The 26,110-nt window shown below is 46.3% G+C and overlaps 6 protein-coding genes across 6 annotated transcripts; 4 read left to right on the top strand and 2 right to left on the bottom strand.

Annotated features, from left to right (window-relative positions):
• Window positions 1-2,382: 2,382 nt before the first annotated feature.
• AOL_s00140g68 (uncharacterized protein) lies at window positions 2,383-3,561 on the top strand (the record flags this gene model as incomplete). Its single annotated transcript, XM_011127309.1, has 1 exon — window positions 2,383-3,561. The coding sequence occupies one exon, from the start codon at window positions 2,383-2,385 to the stop codon at window positions 3,559-3,561; it is 1,179 nt and encodes a 392-aa protein (XP_011125611.1).
• Window positions 3,562-4,329: 768 nt separating this feature from the next.
• Window positions 4,330-5,397, bottom strand: AOL_s00140g69 (uncharacterized protein; the record flags this gene model as incomplete). Its single annotated transcript, XM_011127310.1, has 3 exons — window positions 4,330-4,729; window positions 4,802-5,068; window positions 5,279-5,397. 3 exons carry the CDS (start codon window positions 5,395-5,397, stop codon window positions 4,330-4,332), a joined length of 786 nt encoding a protein of 261 aa, XP_011125612.1.
• Window positions 5,398-8,420: 3,023 nt separating this feature from the next.
• On the bottom strand, window positions 8,421-9,857 carry AOL_s00140g70 (uncharacterized protein; the record flags this gene model as incomplete). Its single annotated transcript, XM_011127311.1, has 2 exons — window positions 8,421-9,394; window positions 9,467-9,857. 2 exons carry the CDS (start codon window positions 9,855-9,857, stop codon window positions 8,421-8,423), a joined length of 1,365 nt encoding a protein of 454 aa, XP_011125613.1.
• A 1,510-nt stretch (window positions 9,858-11,367) lies between these two features.
• On the top strand, window positions 11,368-14,922 carry AOL_s00140g71 (uncharacterized protein; the record flags this gene model as incomplete). The annotated part of the gene is made up of 1 exon (XM_011127312.1): window positions 11,368-14,922. One exon carries the CDS (start codon window positions 11,368-11,370, stop codon window positions 14,920-14,922), a length of 3,555 nt encoding a protein of 1,184 aa, XP_011125614.1.
• A 1,457-nt stretch (window positions 14,923-16,379) lies between these two features.
• AOL_s00140g72 (uncharacterized protein) lies at window positions 16,380-17,076 on the top strand (the record flags this gene model as incomplete). The annotated part of the gene is made up of 2 exons (XM_011127313.1): window positions 16,380-16,562; window positions 16,654-17,076. The coding sequence occupies 2 exons, from the start codon at window positions 16,380-16,382 to the stop codon at window positions 17,074-17,076; spliced, it is 606 nt and encodes a 201-aa protein (XP_011125615.1).
• A 2,268-nt stretch (window positions 17,077-19,344) lies between these two features.
• On the top strand, window positions 19,345-25,829 carry AOL_s00140g73 (uncharacterized protein; the record flags this gene model as incomplete). The annotated part of the gene is made up of 3 exons (XM_011127314.1): window positions 19,345-20,476; window positions 20,552-21,395; window positions 21,476-25,829. The coding sequence occupies 3 exons, from the start codon at window positions 19,345-19,347 to the stop codon at window positions 25,827-25,829; spliced, it is 6,330 nt and encodes a 2,109-aa protein (XP_011125616.1).
• Window positions 25,830-26,110: the final 281 nt, after the last annotated feature.

Raw genomic sequence — 26,110 nt, forward strand, 5'->3', positions numbered from 1 at the left:
ACCTATTCCTTTTTAAAAACAATTATAATATTTACGCGCCCCACTTCCAAGATTTTTATGAAGAACTCGCCGAATTTGTCTTTACTTCCAAAAGTTTTCGAAAGCTCCATGCGCTACTATTATTAGAAGCTCCACAGTGGTGGGGGTACCCCGGATAATTTTTTCGAGGTTTCTGGACCCACATACCACAAGGATGTATTTCTTTCCTGTAACAATTAATAGATACTACACACTGAGGAAACGCTTTTTCCTTCTAAAACATCATTTCGATCCTAGCTTTTCTTGTGGGATTTCGCTAATAGACGAATTTCTCGTTCCGAAAGTCTAGGGGATAGCTTGCGTATTCAGCCCAGCTAGCTAGCGGACACTTTCAACGAACGGGAATTGGGCGAGTTGGGATTGAAACACGCAACTGCCGGCCAAACCAGGTCTAGGTACGAGACAACGGCCTTGCGAAGGGAGGTGAAGGAGAAGGAAGAAAAAAAAACAAAAAAAACAGGATAATCGATAACCCGGGTTATGTCAGCCAAGTTGTCGGCCAGCTGGGGAAAATAATTACAAATAATACTAAAACCTAGTGGTGAGCTAAGGTAAGTAGGTAGCTAAGTTACATGTGGGTCTACTTGATCAGCTCGAATGTCTCGAAGATTTTAGATATCGATTTGAGAATACGAATGAGAGCTATAGAGAATGTAATTATATCGATGTCGATTCAAACAACCGTTTAGTATAGGCTAGGGAAATGATAGTGCGGACCAGGCAGCCGTCATTCTGGTCGTTATCCTGGGGAAGGCGAATTCATAAAATCTTAGACTTCCCCCATCGCAAAAGGCGATCAGGCCACGAGCCACCTTTCACTCTAAACCGAATTCCAATTCCCTCAACTGTTCTCGTAACCCAGGCTTCGACTACGATTCTCACCATCCGATGCCATGATTTGTGTTGTTAAACTTTCAGGCGTCGAGATCTTACCAAGATGTTCACAGGCACCCTCGATAGTAATCAATTTATTATCTTGAAAATTTCCAAATTTCTTCAACTCAAGTTAACTTGACTGTCCTTTGAATAAATAATTTTAGGTTGCTTCTATGACGTATACCATCGACCGAGATTGCAAGTCTAAAGCCTAGGTCGACCTCATAATGCGTAAGATTCTAGCCAAGACTCTTGTAGGAGATGTCGAGACAATATCGATATATCAATAACTACCGACAAATATAGACCTGACATCCTTAGCTTAATGATCAAGTCCAAGTCATAAACCCGATCAAATTCAAAATCGGACCGATTCCGCCCGGGTTTTACCATGCGCCGGCCGGCCCACCTTATGAATAATCTTTCTTTCGTGACTTTCACATACAACTAATTGTATACAAACCTTAGTCTCGTATTGTAAGTACAAACCTATCACCGGTCTGAATTCTCGGCTTCTGTTACTGAAGTGTCGTGCATCATAACCACTATAGTTACTAAATACTCCCCATCATGCGCCACTTCCACCAAATGACCGTCAACCACGCCTCCAACTTTTCAAAACCTGAAGCCTCTATTGTCCCATTACTCAAGATTCCACCCTTTTCAAAATTTCCCCACTAAAAATCATGTAATAGTTGAGAAGCATTAAGAATGCGAGAGCTAGCTGGGAGTTTCTAAGCGCGCGGTCCTGTTACTGGTTCTCGACCCTTGTTCAATTTGTATCACACCTGTTGCATTCACCACACGATCATTCACTCGCAATGGTCTGTTCTTAACAACTGTTTTTCTTTAAATTCTTTTAGTTATGCTTTGAATTCACAAGGAGGGTCAATTTTAGCTTGCATGCATAACATGGGTAGACATGCATCTTTGACAAGACATCTGTGACTTCCCGGGCGCTAGAAGAAATCTACTGAAATTCACACCAAGAAAACTACAAAAACGGCCAGTATTTTCTGCTGTATGTATGCAAACTTTGGCCGAATCAAGCTTAGATATTTTGCTTTTACAATATGCAAGTGTTGGTAGATAATGAAGTAGACTAGGGTATGCATATATGGAACAACGGTATTGTTCTTGTTCTTTAATATAATTAATTAACAATGAACCGGTAAGCGCTATCGTACATATTGGTGTTAAACATGGTAAGTGAATGGAAGTGAGTATATAGAATAGCTTGTATCCCGTAGTACATATCTTCTGATGAACCTTTTTCTTCGTCCAAGTATCTTGGAGCCGGTCTTCCGATATATCGATCTGACCTACGGCTCTAGTGCAAGAAAGGATATTAATCTTTTCTGTTTGTAGCTTCTTCAGGGTCCTATAGATTCTAGACCGACATCATGAGCTAGGTATCAAACTAGCTTAACTTTCTTGTCGTTTTGATAACATACTCTCGTTCAAAAAATGTCTCGATCCAGCGGGACGGGTTTCCTGCACCCACGTTCTTTCACTATATTCTTCTACATCTTTTTCATTTCCACTTTTTACAGCAGGACTGTTCCCGCAGCTCCAATACTCCAAGATATACATAACGATCGAAGGGATACAAATATCTCCGTAGAGTGTACTAAAAGTACTTCTTTGTCGACAGAAAGCATATCAATAATCACAAATATCAAAACGATAATCGAAACCACCTTCACCACCCAAACCGACGTTGTCACTAGAACCATTATCGATGGAGTAATCGATGGCAGTAGTAGCAGTATCAGTACTAGTACTGGGCTACCGGCAGAAACAACATCGACACTGACGACCGTACAAAGCGGTAGTCCCGTTGTGTCCGATATTGGAACAGAACCTGGTTATGTCTTTAGCACACCAGAGTATACTACTAGTAGCTCTTCTTCGAGCTTATATAGACCGACGATTACGATGATTGCATCCCCGCCAGTTGCAGTGGTACCCACGAATGAGCCTGAGAAAAAACCAGTACCGTCCTCCGAGGTTTTGATAATTACTACTTCTATTGAGCCGAGTATTTCTTCAGCTACCGCATTGCCAGTATCTACTACTTCAACTGAGTTGACTTCAACCGAGTCTACCTCAACTGAATCTACTACATCCATTGAATTAACGACAATACCTTCATTCACATCTACCTCAATCATAACCACGTTGTCCTCAACCACCGCTTTATCTCCTGAAGAACCAACGTCGATGGCATCAAACATCATTATCCCTATCGAAACCCCCCAACCATCACTAGATAGCGAAACAACTTCTTCCCTTCAAAACCCACCCCCCATAGCCACATATAAACCCTCCCCATCATTAACCACCACATTCCACACAGTTTCAACTTCATCCATCTCATCCTCTCAATCATCAATAGATCCTCCAAAGACGGGTTACATCTTGACCGGTATCATACTTCCACAACCATCTGATATCCCGGCAGCGCAGAGTACTCGTGTACAACTCGACGGTGGTGTTTCGATGCCCACTATTACTAGCGGGGTGGACTTGAATGGACCACCGGAGTTGGTGTTTAGAGGAGATGCTGGGAGGGGTGTTAGTATCAGTATTGGGGTTTGGGGCATTAGTGGGGTTGCAGCAGTGGTTTTAGGGATGATTGTTTAGATATATATTTCCATACTTTTTCTTGTTATATATTAACCTTTTTGGAGGACACTATCAGCCTTTCTTTTGTAGTATATTACACTTTGCATTCTTCCCGTTCCATAGGCGGAGTATATGAGCTTTTTAAGTATATAATCACATCAAGTTGTCATTGATATTTTTTTCGCAGTACTAGGAATAGAGCTAGCCTTAAATTGTTGAAAATATGAGTTGGATCCAAATACTACTCGGATTTAACACCCGCCCACGAGCAAGATGAAGTGTAAGAAGTTTTAGGAAGAAGAAACGTAGATATTAAATCATTATAATTCGTAGAATCGGTGTATCTACCCAATCCCATCTCTTACATGAATGACCTCCATGGTATCATCACAAAAGAACGTCATAAAAAGAAGGCTAACAAAGCGCGAATAGCCGTTCGCCGCCCCTGTCAAGTGACCAACAAAGCTATAGACATTCCATCTATAAAGATCCACCTCTTTTTCTACCCCTTTTCCATTCCTTCCTTCAGTTTCCTAAAAAAAAAATGATACAAAGTATGTGACGAGGAAGAGAGGACAAGAATGTCGGGCTGCTCCTAAGGAGCAGCCTAGGACCACTCGCGAATAAACCGACTATCCACAAGTTAACATGCAAAGTTCGTAACTAATAATAATAATAATAATAGTAAAAGCTAGCAGGAAAGCAAAGTCAAAGAATGATCAAGAAAACAAATTGACAGACTTTAGAATCTTATCAACCCCTTCTTTTCGCCATAAAACAATTCATCTACTGCTGCTGCTGATACGGCTGCTGATACCCCTGTGTCCCAGCTGGAACAGGCATCTCCGGATACTGTTGAGGCGGCGGGCTCTGTGTATACCCTTGAGGTGGAGGGCTCTGTGTATACCCTTGAGGTGGTGGACTTTGTGGTGGATACTGATATTGTCCTTCCTGTGGGAAAGGAACAGGTGTAGGTGCATTATCAACAGGTCCTTGATTAAACACGGGGGGCTGCTGCTGTTGCATCGGGTAAGTACCGTGCGTAGCTGCGACAGGAGGAGCACCAGCGATTGCGCCGGCGGAGGCGTGACCGCCTTCGGGGTTCGCACCTGCAGCACCTCCCTTGCCGGTACGCTCGCGGTAGAACAACCAGCCTGAGTAACCGAGAGTTCCAAGGAACAAAAGGCTGTAGTAAAATTGTTAGTAATTGCTTCTCATTGGAAGATTTGGGGGTTATTTTAGGAATGATGAGACATACAATTCAAAAACTACCATGGCCATGTTACCCTTGATGGAACCGCAGATGTTGGAGTTGATAAGGTAATCACAGGAGCCGAGATTGAGAACTGGACTAGCCTGGTCTGCAAATCCGGCGAGGGAAATGAGCCAGAATAGCCAAAGGAAAGCATCGATTCCGAGGGTGATCAATGGAGCAGTGAAGGCAGGAGCAAGGAAGAAGGCAGCGATAAGGCCACCAGAACCAATGAGTGTGAAGATTGCAGTCACAAGACAGAACCACGGAGACCTACAAAACATCAAAATAAAAATTAGTAACCTGTACTCTTATGCTCTACTTCCAGATATCTACTGATCAAGGGCTATTTCTCATGCACGCATTCTGAAGCTGTGTGTTGTTATCACGCGAGCTCGAGGTCGCGAATTCGAAGCTAGTTCCTTGATCCATAGATTTCCCTGGCATTTACGAGGTACCGGCGTCAAGTAAGTGAGTACTTACCAGTAGCTTCCCAACTGGTCGCCAACATAACCGCTCAAACCGAGCACGATGATGGCAAAGAAAACTTGAGCGCCACGAAGGGCCATAAATGGGATGAACGGCCACACGCTACCAGCCATCTTTTTAGTTGTTGGCAACAATGCCTTTGTTGTTTTTAATGTTGGATTTGGTTGTCGGCGGGCTAACTGGCGACAGGAACGTTTTAAGGTCGGTCGCTAAGCTTGTTGGTTGTTCGCTGCTGCCGGGTAAACCAGGTTGTTAGCCTCCATAAAATACAATACGTACAAAGGTACATATTCAAATGTTTCTTGGTCTATTATTATTATTTCGTGGAAGCTATTAAAGTACTTACTTATGCTGGCGATATCTCTGCTGTCGTCAAAAAGCGAACAGTGTCTAGTTACAGTACAGTTATTGAGTGGGAAAAGAGGAGTCCAAAGGAAAAGCGCCGAGGCCTGGAATCCTTAAATACCACTGCTTCCAAGAGCCAGCGGAGAAGTACCGATGACGCCGCCCATTTTAATTCCTTTTCTCTATGCAAAAGCCACCAAAAGTCAAAAAAATAATAAAAAAACGAGACACCGCGAATGGCCTTTCTCTCCAATCAGGGTTTTTTTACTTTTTGCTTTCGTCACGAATAAACGCTATTGCTATTTCATGTGGGGCCAATTGCAAACCTACTATCAGCAAACCAGGCCATGGCCAGGGGAGAAAACGCCAGCCCCGTCGCCCTCGTCATGGCCTGTTACCATATTGTGACACATTCAGCACCTGGCCAGCGAGCTGCGGTACAAAAGAAGCAGCTCAGTTATCGTGGCACCATGGTCAACTGTAGTCAAGGCCCCTCTCCCAGCTGGAATTTGCTGAGTAATTGTGATAGTTATTTCGTGGGGACTCTGACCGTGAATATGAAGTCCGGCCGGAGACATGCGAATTCCTCCCTTCACGGGTCATAATGGGACATCCTGATCCAGGCAAAGCCTTGTGACCGAATGCATTCATATCACTTTTCTGGCGATCACAATATAGTATGGTCAAAGCCTGGGGGTTTCGTAGGCCGAGAGGGCTTCGGATGCCGAATACCCTCTTTTCTAATTCTTCGGGATTCTCGTGCAGGACAGACGTCTTGGATCCTGCGTATGTCGATATTAATTCGCATTCTTCGTAATTAAGGGCTAACGTTATCATTCTGTGTATTACCCCTCCATCCTCTCCCACTTCATTGCCCAGGGCCTTGGGGCCCATCTTTTGCTGCTGTCTATACGGAGTACACTCCCTTGAGCTCAAGAGCGACCAGGAAATCCGGTTTCATTCGAAACGTCGACAAAAATCCATTTTTGGCAGCAAAAGGTCGGAACTTTCGCCCCCCTGCAAGGCCAAGGCAACCGGCTGCAGGTTTGCCAGTTCTTGCTTGCTTTGCTTCAGCCTCTTATTCCGCACACTTGCAGCTCGCCTTTTTCTCCGCAATCACTTTTTTTGGTGCAGATTTTTTAAACTTGCTTTTGGGGGGAGCTCTTGGGTAGTTTCTTGGTATGGATCAGGATCATGAGATTGTTTGTAAGTTTGAGTAGCACGGCAGCGCAGGGAAAACTTTTTCTTCTTTGGCTGCGGAACCCCTCGCTCAATTTTCATGGATTAAATATTGATAGCAGTTTATTATCTCGATCCATGGCCTCCACGAGCTCCAGGAACCAGAACTTATCTCCTTGCTGCCCTGTGCGCGGGCTACTGCAATAGCTCGCTCGCTGGCTGGTTGCGAAAAGCTAGTCTTTCATGGATCCACCTTCATTACCACCAACAATTTGAAATCACACCCACAAACGCCTCTTTTTGAAGGATCAAATCCATTCCGTCGAGACCCGACAGATGCTATCCCCATCAATCAATCTGCCTGTCCGCATCTGTAGTGCGTTTCAAAAGTCAGAAGTCAAAAAAACTTACATTTAATCGGAATGACCGAAAACGGACCGCGAACCTTCATGGAAACAAAGATAAGCTTTCCCTCATTTTAATTTCTTCTAAGCAGTTAGGCAAGATTAGATTCATTATGATCGAGATACCCGAACGTGATAGTGTCATAATGTCATAAAACTAAGAGAAATGATCCAAAACATTTTTACGGGATGTTCATAAGTTCAATCGCACAATTTAGCATGTGCTTATACCCAACCTCGCATCAGATATGCATATGTCGTCCAAAGCGCACGAATGAGGCTCTTGAGCACTTTCCTGCTTTGTCGATACCATGTCTGCGGCTGTAAATATTCATGACTTGAGCTGTTAATTATAATATGATAACTGATCGATCAATTGCAATTAATTGAGCGTTTCGGGCCCTTCGATCGGGATGGTATATATCCGTAATTACATGCACTTCAACAGGCGCTTCGAAACGCCATCCGTTAGAAAAAGATAAACCATTAATTGAAGGATTTTAATGATCCCTCGTTTTCGAAGGTTTGATTTGGTTTTTGACGCTGATGGTTCCGTGATCCGATTCTTGTGTCACTTTGGGGAATGCAACATCTTCAACACATTTATGCTATGAAAATGTTTGATCGTTGGATGTTGCTTGATATCCAGTGCCCGGCGCTCTAGCTGTGAACGCCCGCGCATATGGCTGACGGATATGCACTGTCATTTTGCGTCAAGCCGTTTGTAAGTCTATAAATAGTTAGCGGACTCGGCGTAGTTTCGTGTGCTTCTAGAACATGCACGGGATATATTTGATGCTGCCTGCAGCGCAGGATGTCGACATGTCACAATCTCGAAACCGACGAGCCGGTCAAGTAGATTTCTGGAATGATGCACATGTATACTCGGGAGCCTGATACTGATGAATAAATGCTATATTCCTGAGTAGTTCTCATTCGCGAGGTATTTAGGCCCTGCAGCTGGAAACATATTTATCCTTCCAAATTAAGCCAATAGGAGAACCCGGCCCAGCCTTCCAGGGCTCTTTTGCGTCTTTGTCGTTTCTCCGTAAGATCGTAGTTATGGGTTCAATTAATCTCCGATTACGTAAAATTTAGATACAACTGTCAATTACACCAATAACTGAGCTGCAAACGTAGCATACCGTCTGTCAACTTACCCGCCGTTTTTAGTAAAGTCATAACATCGTAACTATTTCGAAACCAATCTACGCTAGAACCTGCGCTTTGAACACCACGACTCTACCTTCCTCCCAACCCCCTCCTCGTCCATCTCCATACTTGACTACTCCGGGGAATACAAAGCCCCTGACTACTCTCCCTTCAGCTGCACACCATTCCCTACCATGCGCATCTGTTCCAACTTCCCATTTCTGTTCCACATCGTCACAACTAGCATACTCAAACACTGCGCCTTCATCTTCGCCAGCATGCTCCCTCATGACGCTAAAGTAAGGACTCAATTCGTAATACGCATTCTGAGTCGCCATTTCGTAGTATAAATCTGCCATCCGCTTGACCAAATTATGCAAGAACGTCCTCCCTGCTGAACTAGACCCCGAGGCCGAGCGAGGCCTGAAAGGCGATAACACGTCATATATCTTATCCGCCACAGCTTGAACCCCAGAATTCCTTGCTTCTTCACCCATTCCAGCTAGAACTCTTAAAAAGGTCTGAACGCGCCATAAATGTGCATGTTCCCGATTGGTCCCTCTTACCACCTCTCTTTCCAGAACTGTAACCGCATGGCCTGTCTTTTTCCCTAGAAATTCGTGATCGACCCATGATCTTCGGAGTAGCTCTCCGACTATGATACGAACGAGCATTACCCGCCCCTTTTGGGTTTCCAACATTGATTCCCACCCACTAATACATTCTTCCAAAACCTCTTTCAATTCACCGGCTACGCTTGCAGCCGTGATTTTGACTTGTGCTGTAGAACCACCGACGTAGTAGTTTCCTGCTAAGTCTCTGACTTCTTGGAAAATACTTGAGAAAGAGCGTTTGACGGTTCTGTCGTCCTTTGGGTGGGAGGTTGACCATCCGCCTGGTTGGCCGGAAGATTGTGAAAGTAGTGCGGCTTGTAGATCGGTTACGCGGCGACGTTCGAGGGCGAGCTGGTGGCTTAGGGATGAAACTTCGTTATTGTTGGAGGCATCTTTGAGCTCAAGCGGTGGGATTGCTATGGAATTTACGACAGTTAGCTATCATACTCGTATACTCCCCACATTTGGAAGTTATGGATATAACTCACGAGTCCCGTTAATCTTCCTCCTCCTCCACCAAAACAAAAATAACAACCCTGCTGTAGCCGCAAACAACAGCGCAAACACTACTGCCGCAGCGATAGCTCCTGTATTCTGCTTCACCGAACTTGCGGAAATAAGTTTTTCGCATCTGAATGGATTACTGAAGAGTCCTGATGCGTCGCCATTGGTTGAATTTGTCAGACGACATGTCCCCGTTAGGGATTTATCCTGTGCGTATTGATACGGAGGGACGACGGATGTTGTAGGTTGTGAGGCTTCGGAATTAGAGTTGGGGACTGTGACGATGTTGGGTTGATCTGTTGGAGTCTGCGGTTGTGCTCCTTCTGTGGGTCTGGGGTCTAAAATCGTCTCGATTTGGCGAGGCCAGAGGGCCATGGTTGCGGTTGAGGTCTTGGACTGGACTCTTTCGACTCTCTTTTCGAATTCTTATGTCTTTAAAAGCTTAAATTAAGCCAGAAGGTGAATTTGTAAATGCGACCGAAATTCCTCGAGGTTTTTTAGACTGTCTGTCTGTCACACGGGCCGGATTGAAACGTTTCCTCAGAAAAGAAGCGAGAATGTTCAATCTTCGATCTTTCTGGGGGGTGGCTGCATCTTAACTGGCAGTATCAGCCCTGGGAGCCGCATAGCGCAGCGCAAAAAGCGCAAAGGTATCCCTTGCCTGGAAGGCGATATCTGAGACGACTGAAAACTGACCTGTAGTTAGTTCAGTTCAGTGTAAAAAGAAAGAAAAGAAGAAAAAAAAACTTGGTCGGGGACGCGTGGTCTAGAGCTGGAAAAACTGACCGGCTGTATCTATTCACTACAACTGCGCTGGCAAAATAAATAGGGAATTAACTAAATTATGGAGCCCTGCTTAAAGGCGCTCCTGTGGTTCATGAAACTTTGGCTTCGAGTTGGTATCGAATATCCTATCGATCCGATAAGCCCTTACAATGCCCCGAAGTTGGAGGGCGGAAAGCACAGGGCGTGTCTACCGTTTCGATAACATCACAATACAGGCTTTCCTCGTTTGAAATGGGACTCTGCTCAGATCATTCCTGCAAAAGAAACCAAAGAAAAATATATCTCCGGAAACTCGCATGAACACTAATAAAATTCTCCACATCCGGTTTGCCATCGAAAGATGCCATCCAATTTTCAAAACGGGAATGGTGCCGAACGGCTGAAGGTCTCCACCCAACCGACCAGTTGGATTCTGGACCAATGCTCAGTCCAAACGTTGCACACAGAATCCCGCGAAATCCCTTGAATCCAATTTTGGAGGGTGTGGCATGACCTCGAAGCAACCTCCCCCCAAGCGGAGCCTGCCAGCCTTTAATTTGTGATCAATTCCGAACAGCTGTCTTGAAAGCCGGCCGCCTTGTAGCGAGCGCTTGGGCGGGGCTGAACAATTTCATGAAGAGGTGGACTCTTTTAAGCCGCATGCATCTTATTCCCCCTCAATTGGCCTGTAAAGTACGGCGGCCGGGCTAGAGCTTGAGTATTCATGTAATGAACAGCGGCAGCGCGAGGGGCAAAATGTTGGTGCTATAGTTCTCATTTAAACGGTGGTTATGCTTCCAAATCTTGAAGCCTCGTGGGGTCTAGCTGACCTAATGGAATTCGAGTGGACCATCTAGTTGGACCCAGCCAGTGGGCTAAATAAGTCCATGTATTTGGTGTCTTAATTAACAAAGTCTAGATCAGGTACGGTAAAGTTCTTGGGGAAGCTTAAGATACTTACTCCTTCTTTCTCTCCTTTTGTATCTTCTATTCTTTATCGATATTTGTCATATTGCCATTCTTGACTCGATCGCGAACAAAGTATCAATCAATTGCTGTCTAATTCACGCCCAGAACGTTGGAATGTCGAGATAGACCGCGCCAACACAATAACGTTCACATGGAGGACTTTCTCATCTCCGCCGGCACAAAGCTGGGAATCTCGGCCATCAAAGCCTTTGGAGGAGGCGGTGGCAGCGCGGCCGGTGCAGCACTCGGCGCCATCGCAGGCGCCTTTGACGAAGATGGCGGCGATGATATTGGCGGGGACTCCGTAGATTTTGGAGGAGGGGAAGATACAGGCGGCTTCGAAAACGATGATGGTGGTGGAGGAGAAGAATACACCGAAGAATACACTGGCGAAGAATACTACGACGAATCCACGGATACTACCGCACTTGACGGTGGGTACTACGAAGAAGAACCTTCTACTTATGGCGCCTACGATGAGTCCGGATACGAAGAAGGTTACAACGATGACGGAACCTATACAGACGAGTATGGGGTCACGTACGACGAGAACGGTTATTTAATAGATGATGGCAGTGGATATGATTATTCCACTGAGGAAGGGGCATTCAACCAGACGACCTCGCCGTCTGGAGAAGCAGCGACTTATGGGGAGGGTTATACTTATGTGGAACAAGAGGGGGAACATGCACACGAACACAGCCATATCCATGATCATCATCCTAAACATCGCGGGCTAGGAACAGGTCTAGCACTTGGTGGAGCCGCAGTTGCGGGTGCCGCTGTGCTCGGAGGGGTCGCATTGGCCGCTAGGAAGGCTCGAGGGAGGGGGAGAGGCGGCGCGCTTGCAGGAAGAGGTCGAGGGGCTACCACCATTGGATGCCCTCCATGGGCTCGAGGAGGAGCTGCTCCTCCTCACAGAGGAAGAGGGCGACCTCAAAGCTTCTCCGGCCAAGGAGGAGTTCGACCGCCATTGCAGCATTCAGCGACTGCCCCTGCGGGTGTGATGCACGGTGGAGGATTCCGAGGTCGAGGAGGAGCACCTCGGGGTAGGGGTAGGGGCAGAGGCAGAGGTACCCCACTCGCCCATCAAAATTCATTCCCTGTGGCAGCTCGAGGTAGGGGTGCAGTACGAGCTCGAGGAGTCGCCCATGGTGCCCATCCGGGTGCAGGTAGAGGGGTCGTCAGTCCGACAAAGCTGGATGTATACGGTGGTCCTCCAGGCGCTCTCCCGACTGCCCTCGGCCAGCCGCCATGTCAGCCGCAAGTCCTAGGATTCAATGGTATCATTACACCGCAAAGCACAGGCTATGTTGCAAATGGTTTTCAAGAAACATTGGGCGCCCCTCCGCCATATACCCCAGCGGTATCGAACGCCTTCGTCCCCGCACCTGCGCCCGCGCCTGTTCCTGCACCTGCACCTGCACCGAAGCCAGTGGCCAATCCTGCCCAGCTTGACCAAATGTCAAAAAGGAAACTCGCAGCCCTTCAGCAGATCCAGCGAAGAGAGAAGGACAGGATCGAGGCGAAAAGGAGAGAAGAGGAAGAAGACCGCAAGAGGCTCGAGGCAGCACAGGGCGGAGAGAAAACCCCCTCTCAAGAGCAGGCCGAGCCAAAGGTTCAAATCAACTTGCCACCAGGCGTCAAGCCTGCTTCCACTCTCTTGGATACCAAAAAGCCGGAATTGATCAACCCACCGCAAGAATTGCCGCCAAATGTCAGCCAAAATGGAATCGGTCGCTCGAATTCTATACTGGCGCCGCAAGCTCTCGAGACTCCAGCGCCGGTGAGTTATCCAAATACTAATCCCGGGCCGCAAGCGCCTTTTCCTCCTCCTGCTCCTGCTCCTGTCCGAATTCATGTACCGGTACCTGGAAATCTTCTTGAGATGGACGGAGGTCAATACGTGCAGCCAACCGCTCCCTTAAGTTCACCGGCGCCAGTTTCGTATCCCCAGAGCCCACCCGTCAACACCCCTTCTGGGAATCCCCAAAACCAGGCCCAGCAACCTGGTTCGAACAGATGGAGTGCTGTAGAGCTTGGGAACACCCAATACAATCCTAACCAGCAGCAGCAGCAGCAGCAGCAGCAACCTACTAGCCAGGGGCCTCACAGAACGCTATCGATGTTACAGCGCTTCCCTTCTAGGAAGCCAATCCAACAGCAGCAGCGTCCGGTTTCAATGATGATCCCTCCGTCTCATGCTCAAAATATGTTGAACAATGGGTTCAACCAGAAGCCTAGCAAGAATCAACAAAGTTTTCACTATCCGCATGAACATGATCGTGACCGTCAACAGGCACAAAATCAGGCGACCCCACAAATCTACCCTCACAATGCTCCAAAGGAGCTAAAGAAGGAGCAACAAAAGGAGGAGGTAGAGGAAGAGGGCTGGAGGCCACCGCCTCTTAAAGTTGTTCAACGGCGAAAGTTCAACTCAGGAGAGCCAGATCCACTGCCACAAGTCGGGAAGTTGTCTGAGAATACTTCCGCGGGGACCGCGACTCCTCATGAGACTTCGGCATTTATACCCCCGCCTCCACCTCCACTGCCATTCGACCAAGTTCCGCCGCCACCGACTCTCCCCAGTGAGAATGCACAACAGGCACGACCTCCAATTAATCCCATCGAGAATGCACAGCAGGCACCATCACTATCCCTACCTATCAGGAACTCACTTCAGACAAAAGCGTCGAATGAGAATGTACAGCCGGCAAATACCCCATCTTTGCCTTCTGAAAATGTTCAACAGGCACATATTCCATCTGGGACTACTGAAACGACCCAGCAGGTGTATTTGCCGCAAGGGCCTACGGAAACGACACAGCTGTCGCAACAAACCACGGGCGCAATTGAGAACTTTAATGCTCAATCTTCACCGCCCAAATCCTCAGTTGAACATCATGAGCTCGTTGAAACTCCCAAGGCAGAAACCCCGAAAGGTTACTATGAAAACTTTGCTCCAGGGGTCGATATTCCAGGCCTTACAGTCCGCAAAGGCTCCCTTCCTGCATCTCTTCCCTCTCAATTGCATCAAGAGACTACATATGCCCCCCACCCTCAGTTCCAGAACCAGCAAACAGGCCACCACAGCACCACTATGAATCAAGCTGCCCACCACAGCACCCACGCAAACACTGTTATCGATGCCCCTCGATTTTCCCATGAAACTTCTACTCCGACAGCGCATAAGCAATTCCATAACTTTCCGAGCCCGCAACGCCAGCAGAATATGAATGGTAACCCACAGAACTACCCAATACCTCCCCAACAACCCCTCCTCCAGCATTCGAACACTTTCCCTGCTGTAGTAAATCCCAATCCCACACAACTAGCCTACAACAGCGATTTTAATAACTACCCTCGTCCACCGGTCGCACCTCAGCCTTTCAATAACAACTTTCAAAATATATCCCAGCCTCCATCACATATAATGGAAATGCCTGGGTCCACTGGTTTTGCACCAGTTGGCGGAGCACAGTCGCCTTATGATATGAACCCAATGATCGCAGAGCTGCCGGAGATCCCGAGGGCTATGCAAGGAGTCCAGAGAGTAGATGATGCAGAGTACTTAAATCGTAGTGAAGGAATTAATTATGAAACCAATGGTCAGAAAGAGGATGAGAGAAAGAAGCAAGAACAACCACAAGAAGATGAGATCAAAATGAGCGCCAATAGTTGGGGTTTCGGCTGGGACCGGTTTTAGTTTAGGCGAAGGATTACATGCCGTTATCGATGTTTTGGTATCATTGTTCTTTTGTTCGATTAGACGGAATCCGGCGTATCAGATATTAACGATTGGGTATATAGCGCAAGGCTGGTTTTTGTTTTAGCATGTGCATTATTAATTGTCTTGGATATCTCACTTAGTTTGGAATTGTGAGAATATGCGGTACAAACGTTTGAAGCGAGCTCGAGCCAGCCAAGAACCCCTGCAACTGCAATTGACGACATGCATGATTCATGGCATCGCCAATATGGCCAATTGTCCTATGTTCTCACATTGGCAGGATATTATTTCCGGGAACACGTTACATCGCCGGAGAATATGATATAAATTTAAGAATCATCTGTCAATATTAATATAGAATGGAACCACGAGAACTGCCTACTGCGAATGAGATATGCCAGATAAAAGTACTAGCATATCCTGGAAGATATAAGCATTCAATCCCCGCAATCAAACGAACCATTGGTAGATTCGCCAATTACTTCCAAACCTCCATGGATCCAGAAGCTTACTTACATGTACTTACATCGAACTCCACTCCTCAACCATGTTCGATATGCTCTTAGCTAACCACCCCTGTCAGGATCCGAATATCCAGAATGGGAGCAAGTGGATCCTTTCAAAAGAAAAAACGCTCGCAATCGGGTCACATGACAAGGCTGTACCAGCTTGTAATGCCGGTCAGGTCTGCATTGCATTGTTGTTGCAGTTTGATCCACTGTTTTTTTTCGGCCGGTTCAAAAAACAAAACGTTTAAACCCTGCCCTGGTCTAAAGGAACATACGTACTGGCCAACGTTTCCAAAAGCAGTTGAAACAGCGGGTCCAAGCTTGGGCGATGTGTGTGTGCTGCGCGGTGGGTGAGATGTGAGCTGGCGCCGTAGCTTGGCTTGCAAGGCCGTGCAGACTTGCAGTACTTGCAAGTTTGATGCATTTGAGAAAACAAAGCAAGCAGGTTAAAACGCACTCGAGCTCGTTCGAGCAGGCGCAAGAAGGGGGCAGGGCAAAAAACAAAAATTAGACGATTACGAAAGTCAGAACGATCGAAGGGGACTGAGAAGAGAACATGAGCATCGGCCAGACGATGTATACTAGTAATGAATTGTGGCACAGGATCTAGCCAGCTAGGTTCCATGCATGATGCACGCGCGAAAAATGCAGCAGCCTCGCAATTCAGAGGTGGGTTGCGGATGATAATGGTTTGTTTCTGTCTTGTCTTGTCTGTCATATGTCGGTAGAGTCAGTTAGTACCTAGTTCAAATTTCTAATAGTGCCTGCAAAACCGGTATGTAAGAAACGAAACGGCATCGGGAGTGTGAGCACAGAATTCTAGATTTCCAGTATTCCTAATACTTATAGTTTTCGCATTTTCAAAGGATTTGGATTGTTTCCTGCCTATAGCCTAGAGATACCCATATCTTCTGAGCCGAAAAGATGTCTGAATCATCGTATGATCCATCGCGGCGGCCACCGGCCATCTCAAAGCCTAAGCTGAAAGAAGGCCAGTCCGTGACGCACCAAATGCTCGAGGATACAGCTTTCAATCATCCATACTATCTGGAAAAGACGGGGAACTGGTTGAACGTTAAAATTGGGCCCATTTTGAGAACTATCAAGGTAGAACAAATTTTGAAAAAAGCTCTCTATTGCGATCTCGCCACAGGCGAAGAAGTTTTGATAGACAACTAACCATGCATATTGCATTTAGGAATGCTCACAATCAGCGCTTTTGGAAGTGGAGGCAGATATGGATCCATACATCAAACGGTTCTCAGACCAGGGGGAACCTCTCCAACAGCGCACATACGAAATATTTTTACAACGTTTAGACGCTTTAAGCGTTGACATGAGCGACGAGTTCTATTCTGTAATCACAGATATGCTTTATTCGACGCTAAATCTCACTAGTCGGCGAGATAAACGTTGGCTATGGCTCTGGGCGATGAATGAACGCCAAAAAGCACTTCAAAAATTAAGACAGAAGAAACTGCAACGGGTGGGCGACCAGGGTGAGCCGGTAGATGGGGATAGCCCATCAACTGATGCGCCAGGAGAAGATTCATTTGGGTCATCAGACCCGGAGGATTCTGTTCAGCGGAGGCGGAGGCATTTAAGTATTGCAGACTGTTAGTATTCATAATTCTTTCTCCGCGCCGATATCTTTTTAACTAACTTTAACTCTCGAAGTAATGAATAATAATCCCGAATGAATTGAATCGGGGATGCGGTTAGGATGCCCATAATATCATAGCTCTCCGATTCCAAGAAGCGTGGGGTAGGAGGCATGCGAGGAGGATTCTGGAGCTCGAGATGAATGATGACATTCATACCAAGATCACCGTAACAGGAGCGTCGCTGTTCTAAACGGTCCACTGAGGCATTGGCGATGTTATATTCTCCGTGCATAGTAGCCTCGAAACCGTATTCGAAATGCAGAGTATTATTTTCTTGCGCCACGGACCCAGGAATTGCGACCATACTCTGCATCATCGAGGCCACCTAAACATTTGATGTTGTGCACCGGTAGCGCTAGCTAGCTAGCTTTTACATCCCGCTTTAGTCTAGCTTTTTATATAGAGGGCAATGAGATATGAGGAATACACCTAACGGCTGATTTGAATTCAATCGCACAAAACACAGTTAATTAGATACTTTGCAATCATATCACACGCATGTTTATAATTATAATGTTATGATAGTTACTTCCTTAGCTTAATCAACATAACGTTCACAGACGACGATCGATCAACCAGGATAGATTCTCACAAGTTTAAGGCGCTTCGGTCATATCAAAGTTCAGAACATACTAGATAGTATAATAGTATTAATGCAATACTTGTAATTGGAGTACGCAGTCATCGCTCAAACTACGGAGGTCTCAAGAGTGCCCTTAATTTCTTGACTCAAACCTATTATTCTTCAAAAATTATACAATAGAATTCTAGACCATTGTGATCAACGCTTCACAGATACTTCAACAATTCTAGAATAGGGATCACTCCAGATACACAGCGCCTAGGCCAGCCCAGATCATAGGCCGTCACACCGGCCCCACCGAGCCTAGATTACCCAGTCAGTAATATGTTCCGTTATTAGACCCGAGGACACGGTCCGGCCCTCCAAGTCAACCCCTGGTGTTGTATTCTGTGCCACAACCCTGAACTCACTGCAGTTTATTTCCGAACTGTCACTAGCGGGCCCCACCGGAGTACTTTTAACTTTTTGGAGCAGGGGGGCGTGTTTAATCACACTTTCTTTTGGGTCCTCGAGCTCTAATTTGAACTGCGCTAGCTTTCTTGCGAGGGAAAACCTACAACGTTGCAACACATAGGCCTTAGAATTGTAAGCATTAATAGCCTCATGATATATCATTGATATGTATCATTTATCGTAGATACGTTCGAATCCTAGCGTGATGGCGGTCTAAGAAGATAAAAGTTAAATGTATACAAATAAGGCACGCATATGTGCAGGAACATGTTGTATATTTGCTGATTATCCTGATAGCTTTGCTTCAACAATATTACTCACTTGTTCTGTAACATTTTTGTGCAATTAAACAGCGTAGCAAATTCCAGGTAACCCTTCCCTCATGTTAAACTGTCTATAAAATATGCGAGCTTACGTTATCACTTTTGAGGGGCCCAGAAGGGTATTTTGATTACCAAGCGCGTTGCGAGATTTCTTTTCTAAATTTCGAATGTATTTATTAATTTATGAGGGGTCGTTGCTTCTATGTGTACACAGGTGCATATGCACTACGAACCCGTAGGCATCTAACCAAATATACGATATATCGATAAATTGACCGGGAAGCATTTGAAATCGAAATCTGGTAAAATCTGACCTGTATAAATTTATAACAGCTGCAATAGTGTGGAGCGTTTGTCTCGCCAATCACATGAGACCAGTCATGCAGGATTCTGTGTGGATTATGCAGGATCTCACCATAACTTATGCAGGCTTTTTCACTATATCCTGCGCAGGATATCCACTTTATCTCAGAAGCAGAACTTGGCGTCTTGGTACCAATCGGTATCTTTTTTTTTTCAATTTTGGGACGGTACTATGCTTGAGGCAAGAATAGTCGAAACCTTCTTGCCTAGTTGACTAAATAAACATGTTAACATTATTCGTACATCGACCCCTCTTCCTTCTTTTGTATTTTCTTTTCTCACTTTTACATGGCTTACGAATTTCGCTATTCCTTTCCAGAGGACCCAATTGTCTTATATCTATTCTCTTAGAATTAACAAGCTTAATATCTCATATTATCGCTATATTATTGGGTAGGGTAGCTGAAGCCCGATACTCAACCCCGCCAAACAAACCTATCAAGTTATCAGCCTTATCTTTCCAGCCTTTCCAGCCTTAACCCCCCCCCACTTAATTTAGGGAGATGTTAGAAAAGGAGGGAGAAACAAATGACAAAAGGGATACTGCCGGAGGAAAAGCCGGGGAAAATCCATCAAAATTTGTAGAGCTTAGACACAGCGACTACACAGTGGGATGGGTTTGCGCACTACCAAAAGAGCAGACCGCTGCTACCGCCATGTTGGACGAAATAAATTCAGATCTACCCAAGCCGCCAGAAGATGACAATATATACACTCTAGGAGTGGTGAATAAACACAAAGTTGTTATAGCATGTTTGCCGAAGGGAACATACGGTACCAATGCCGCTGCTCGTGTCGCTACAGCAATGGTTCGAACTTTTCCATCCATCAAGTTTGGCCTTATGGTCGGCATTGGAGGTGGTAATCCAGTTAACGACGTTAGACTCGGCGATGTTGTGGTAAGCACCCCGACTGGCGAGTATCCCGGAGTGATTCAATGGGATTTTGGGAAGGTGGAAGAAGGTGGAGGTTTCAAAAGAATTGGTTCCCTAAACAATCCCCCCTCTGCTCTACGAGCAGCATTGGGAAAACTAGAAAGTTCTCATGAGATGAATGGAACTAAAATTCCGGAATATTTGTATGATTTGACACAAAAGTGGCCGAGACTGGTTTCCAAATATATCAAGTCTGATTCCCATGTAGATCCATTGCTTCTACCGCTCAATGACAAGAAACCCGAGTCGAGCGGCAATAGTATATGGCTTGTTATATTCTTATTGTTACACAAGGTGGTAGTAAATTTGTTCTATTGGCTATCGGGGCGGGGCGTCGTTGGTGCTCTGGAGGAAGGTGCAACTGCGAAAGGTGTTCACGGGGACCACAGTCAATTGAAAGTCCGGGAAATGCGCGTCCATTACGGCCTCATCGCATCCGGAAACTCACTTATCAAGTCTGCAGAACACCGGGACATGCTCAATGAGCAATTTGGCGGTAAACTATTGTGTGTCGAGATGGAAGCTGCGGGATTGATGAATGATTTCCCATGCCTTGTTATTCGGGGTATCTGCGACTATGCGGACTCTTCGAAAAATGATGTCTGGCAAGAGCATGCGGCTGCTGTTGCCGCGGCATTTGCGAAAGAACTTTTATCTGTGGTACCGGTGTTGGAGGTTGAAGCCATGCCCACACTCGGAAGTAGGTGATTGGGAGTTCCCGCCTCTATAAATAATTTGAATCATTGTTTGTTAATATGTTGAATCTCTGTTATAGAAATTGGGCGTCAACTTGAAGAAATTTCAAAGTGTGTCAACGGCATTCGTTCCGCTCAACTCTGTCAAGAGGACCAGAAGATCCTCAATTGGCTAACCCCCAATGATTATTCACTTCAACAAAACGATATTTGTCGAAATAAGCGAGCAGGAACTGGTCAATGGCTTCTGAGTTCAGCCGAGTACCGATACTGGCTGGCAACTGAGAAGCAAACATTATTCTGCCCGGGGATTCCTGGAGCGGGAAAGACGGTTTTAACCTCAACTATAATCGGTGATCTTTACAGTCGCTTTCGCGAGAAATCTGATGTAGGGATCGCTTATATCTATTGCAGCTTTAGTCGGGCGGGTACAAAAGAGCAAAGGGTTGACCAGCTACTATCAAGTATCATAAAGCAACTTTCACAAAACTGGGGAGCTTTACCCGAAGTTATAAAGAAGCTCCGCAAAACTCATGAAAAGGAAAGGAGCGAACCATCGTTAGCAGAACTATCCGACACCCTTCAATCGGTGGTGGCTCTTTACGCGAGAGTATTTATTGCCATTGATGCGCTTGATGAATGCGGAGGCATGAGCTGGGCGAGGCTATTAGAAGAGATGTTTAGCCTCCAAACCAAATATGGTACAAACCTCGTCATGACATCAAGATTTATCCCTGAGATTATAAAAAAGTTTGAAACTTTCCCGTCTCTAGAAATCCGAGCCAGCAATGACGATATTGAGAACTATCTCGGCGGCTGCTTCGATGGCTCACAAATGGAGCTTGAGTTCTCATCGGTTATCCTGAGTAATCAAAACCTCAGAGAGGATATCAAGAGAGTCATAACTGACTTTGCGGATGGCATGTATGTGGCTCAATACCTACATATTTGAACTCTAGCTCTAGCATCGATAAGACATGATCATATAACTGACACTCGCCTAGGTTCTTATTAGCGCAGCTCTATGTTAGAACCTTTGAGGGGAAGGTGACCATCAAAGATGTCAGGATCGCTCTCGAAGAAATACGAGAGCGCCAACAAGTATCTGCCAAGGCCGGCAAGCTTAAATTACTCGAAGAAGCATACGACAAAACGATGGAGAGAATTGAAAAAAAGACTGAATTTTCCCGGCTTGCTAAAAACGCGCTGCAGTGGATCGTCTACTCTCGAAGGCCGTTGACAGTTTTGGAGCTTCGGCACGCATTAGGGATAGAAGTTGGTAAAGATGAGATGGACTATGAAAACATACCCAACATCGAAGACGTGGTATCTGTTTGCGCCGGGCTTGTTGTAGTCGACAAGGAGAGGGATATTGTTAGGCTAGTCCATTACACAACTCAGGAGTACTTTAAGCAGTCGAAAAGCCACGGGTTCCCGGACGCGGAGACCTACATCGCGAGGATCTGCATTGACTATCTCTCATACAGATCATTTGGGGGTGGCTGGTGTCGAGAAATAGGTACACTTCGCAAGCGCAATCCTCTTTACGACTATACCGCCCGAAACTGGGGGTATCATATGCAGAAGTCTTCAGGATTGGACTCAAGAGTGATCGAATTTCTCGAGGACGAAGCTAAAGTCCAGTTATCGGCTCCAGCAATGATGCCCGCAGCCACGGATTGGGCTAGGCATATGGAGTACACTGCATTCTACGAACCTGGGGCGTCCCTTAAAGCCTTGAAAGGACTACTTTTAGCAGTATTTTTTGGACTAGAAAATGTGACAAGTGAGATGATATTGAGAGCGCGTAACCTGAATTTGGCTGACGGACTTCAACGAACACTATTGTCATGGGCCGCAGGGAACGGGCAAACGGCGACAGGGGAGCTGCTTGTCAAAAGCGGCGCAGAGGTTGATTTTCCGGATATCGATGGTCGAACACCACTTTTCTGGGCTGCTGCTGGTGGGCACTTGTCGACGATAGAGCTGCTGATTAGAAACGGAGCTAATGTTAATGCTACGGATATATTTGGGGTTACGGCTCTCCATATCGCGGCCCGGAGAAGCTACCTGAGAGCCATATCATTTCTGATAGACAACGGAGCGGATGGTGATATGAGGGATATATGTGGTGGCACACCGTTGGCTTGGGCGATAGGTAATGAGAATAATGCAGCTGCTCGACTTCTACTTGAAACTTGCACTAACTTGGACTGCATTTACATACCCTTTGGACCTCGGCGAGCTCTAGCACGTTTGGGGGAAAAGTTTTGTGGGTCTGGCATTTGCCAAAAGCCGGAGTCCTTGAGCCCCTCCATAGCTAAAATGTTTTTAGCTGAATTTGATTCTACAACTCGACGTCAGAAGCTGTTTTATTACGACATGCCCTGTTCTGAATACGATGACTTTAGCCCTCTAGATCTTAAAATTTATGATCCAGATGGTGGTCCTGTCGAGTGCCTACTCAGACGAGCTGTGGTAAATGGTGATGAAACCCTCGTCAGAATTCTGATGGCAAAGGGCACGTGGGCCAAAATAGACTTCAAAGATAAGTTCGGCCGGTCACCTCTATCTATAGCAGCCGAGGTCGGAAGTCAGGTCATTGTTGAACTATTACTTAAAATGGGCAGCAACACTGAGTCAAAAGATAACAAAGGGCTCACACCGCTCTGTTGGGCAGCGAAAAGAGGTTGTTGCAAAATCGTAAGGGTTTTGCTTACACAGCCTGGCATTGAACCTGACGTAGTGGTTAGAGGGAATGGGGGTCGACGTCAGGGCCCTTTCAGAATTCCGCTTCGGGAGGTCGGGGAAGGCGACGACAGAGGTCGAACCCCATTGTCATACGCTGCGGAGGGTGGATACGCAGATGTGGTGAAGTTACTGCTAGAAACGGGAAGAGTCGAACCCGACCCCGTGCTCCCCCGCGCGGGTCGAACTCCACTGTCTTATGCGGCGGCGGGTGGGCATTTAGCTGTGGTTCAGTTGCTGCTAGACACAGGGAGAGTGGACCCGGATTCTATGTACATGGCTTCTGGTGCAAGTCGAGTACGAACCCCATTGCCATATGGCTCGGAAGACTTGTATAGCCCAATTCCTTCTATCACAGATCGAACTCCACTATCATATGCTGCAGAGAATGGGCACATTGACGTTGTCAAATTTCTGCTAGATAGAGAGGAAGTAGATTCAGATTCCGTGGCTTTCAGCACTGGTCAAACTCCGCTGTCATATGCCGCAAATAATGGACATCAGCGCGTGGTAGAGTTGCTGCTAGCGACAGGGAGAGTAAACCCTGACTCTAGAGCTACTTATTCTCACCTCGCAGGAAGGACGCCACTATCGTTTGCTTCGGAGAAAGGCTATGAAGCCGTAGTAAAGTGTTTGCTCTCTAGAAATGCTGACCCATACTCACGAAGTAAGCCCCATATACTACACATACTAGGCCAGAATCCTGAGGTGGTTCACGGTGGTCGGACACCGATCTCTTACGCTAGTACTCGTGAGAATAAAATCATCCTAAAGTTGTTGCTTGAAATGGACAAGGTAGAAACCAGTTTAGAGGTAGGTAGTGGACGGGGATCGCTGTATTATGTCGATGAGCAGAGGGCCACAACTATCGTTAGTAAAGAATTCTCTGATAATGAGGGGGGTCCTACGACTGGAAACTTTTGGGAAGATGAGGAATACTTTATACTTGAGCAGTATGTCAAACTCGACCGTGAGTTGAAGGTTTTCGACCTGGATTATGGGGGGCCAGAAGTGAGACAAATACTTGAGAGGTTGGTCGATACCAATTTAGGGGACGGCATAAAGCAAGTATTATTTTACTGTGCCTGTCGGCGGGGGCACGAGGGCATTGTGGAAAAACTCCTTAATGCTGGACTTGGAACAAATTTCGAAATAAGGTCGGATCAAGGCTGGCCATATACGGGCCTATTCTCAGAATCAAAATCCTCTATTTGGCGGACATCCCTGTCATATGCCGCTGAGAGAGGTTACGAACATATCGTAGGGCGTCTGCTCAAGGCGGGAGCCGAAGCAAACCTGGAAGATAACTATGGGTTGACACCACTGTCATACGCTGTTAAGGGAGGCTACGAGGCAGTTGTGAGGCTCCTACTCGACATCCATAAACCTTCTGGTAATTCATACGATCTAAAAAGCGGGACGCCCTTAACATACGCCGCGAAAAAAGGAAACGTTGCTATCATGAAACTTCTACTGGAGACAGGATTTGATCCAAACTCTGGTGACCCGGAATTCGATGATAAAACGCCGCTGGCTTCTGCCGTAAAGAATGGGCACGGCGAAATGGTTCAACTACTTCTTGGGGATAGTAGGGTCAACCGCAACAAAGTTAGCGGGCCTGAAAAACGGACTCCGCTATCGTATGCTGCAGAGAAAGGCTATACGAAGATCGTCGAAATGCTGCTGGATAGTGATACAATCGACCTGGAGTCTAGGAGCAAATTTCAAGGATGGACAGCGTTATTTTGGGCTGCGCATAACGGACACGAGAAGATAGTTGAGATGTTGCTAGGAAGTGGCGCTGACTATAGCGCCGTATCGGTCTGGAGTACCATATCTACTCGCGAAGCTACCGCACTGTCGATTGCCGCAGGTCAGGATTTCGAGAATCAACACAATATAGTTAAGTTGCTGCTAGACAGCAGCGCCGATCCAAATTCCGTTTCCAGCAGCGGAACAGTACTAGCGTTAGCGGCGTCGCAGGGAACCGAGCCAACGGTCAATCTGTTATTAGACAGAGGTGCCGACCCAAATTATGTCTGTGATTGCGGAGAAACGGCACTAGTGTCGGCAGTGTCGAGGTTAAAGGGCGCCGAGACATTCGTTAGGCTATTATTAGACCGGGGCGCCGACCCAGATTATGTCTTGAAGGATGGGAGAACAGCACTAGTATCGGCTGTGTCAATTTTACACGTAGCCGAGCCGGTGATTAAACTGTTGTTAGACAGAGGTGCTGACCCAAATTTTGTATCAAGAGATGGAACTACAGCACTCGAATTAGCGGTAACAACTAGAGCTGAATCAGTGGTTAAGCTCTTGCTAGACGGAGGCGCCAATCCAAATTCCGTCTCAAGTGATGGAAGTACAATACTGGCTTTGGCGGGATCAAGAGGATTCGATTCCATTGTTGGGCTACTACTAGATAGAAATGCGGACCCCAAAGCTAAATCGAGGGATGAAAGTACAGCACTGTCACAAGCTATACAACGTAGGCACAAGTCAACGGCCAACCTGCTCCGAACAGCGATGCAGTTGGACATAGAAAGTGAGGATAGCGACACGAAAAGTGACATGGAAAGTGACATGCATGGAGAATGTTCTGTAAACTGACGGTGGAGGCTTGGAAATCAGTGAAAGCAATATTGATGCTTCCAGGTCTGGGTACGACACAAATATTGATGTTGGAAGGTAGTCTTATATTAAAACTCTTCGGCAAGCTGAGTTGGATGGTTAGATATAGTCGATATAACTGTTAGCGGTCCTGAACTGTTCCTGATTACACACCACCTTTTATAGGTATATAGTATATAATCAACCAGTCTGTTCAATAATCAACTTAGATCTAGGTTTTAGTACTGAGTTTGGTCTCGTATTGCAGACGCGGTCCGCAC

Source organism: Orbilia oligospora, assembly GCF_000225545.1.
Source record: "Orbilia oligospora ATCC 24927 unplaced genomic scaffold scaffold00140, whole genome shotgun sequence".
NCBI lineage: Eukaryota > Fungi > Ascomycota > Orbiliomycetes > Orbiliales > Orbiliaceae > Orbilia > Orbilia oligospora.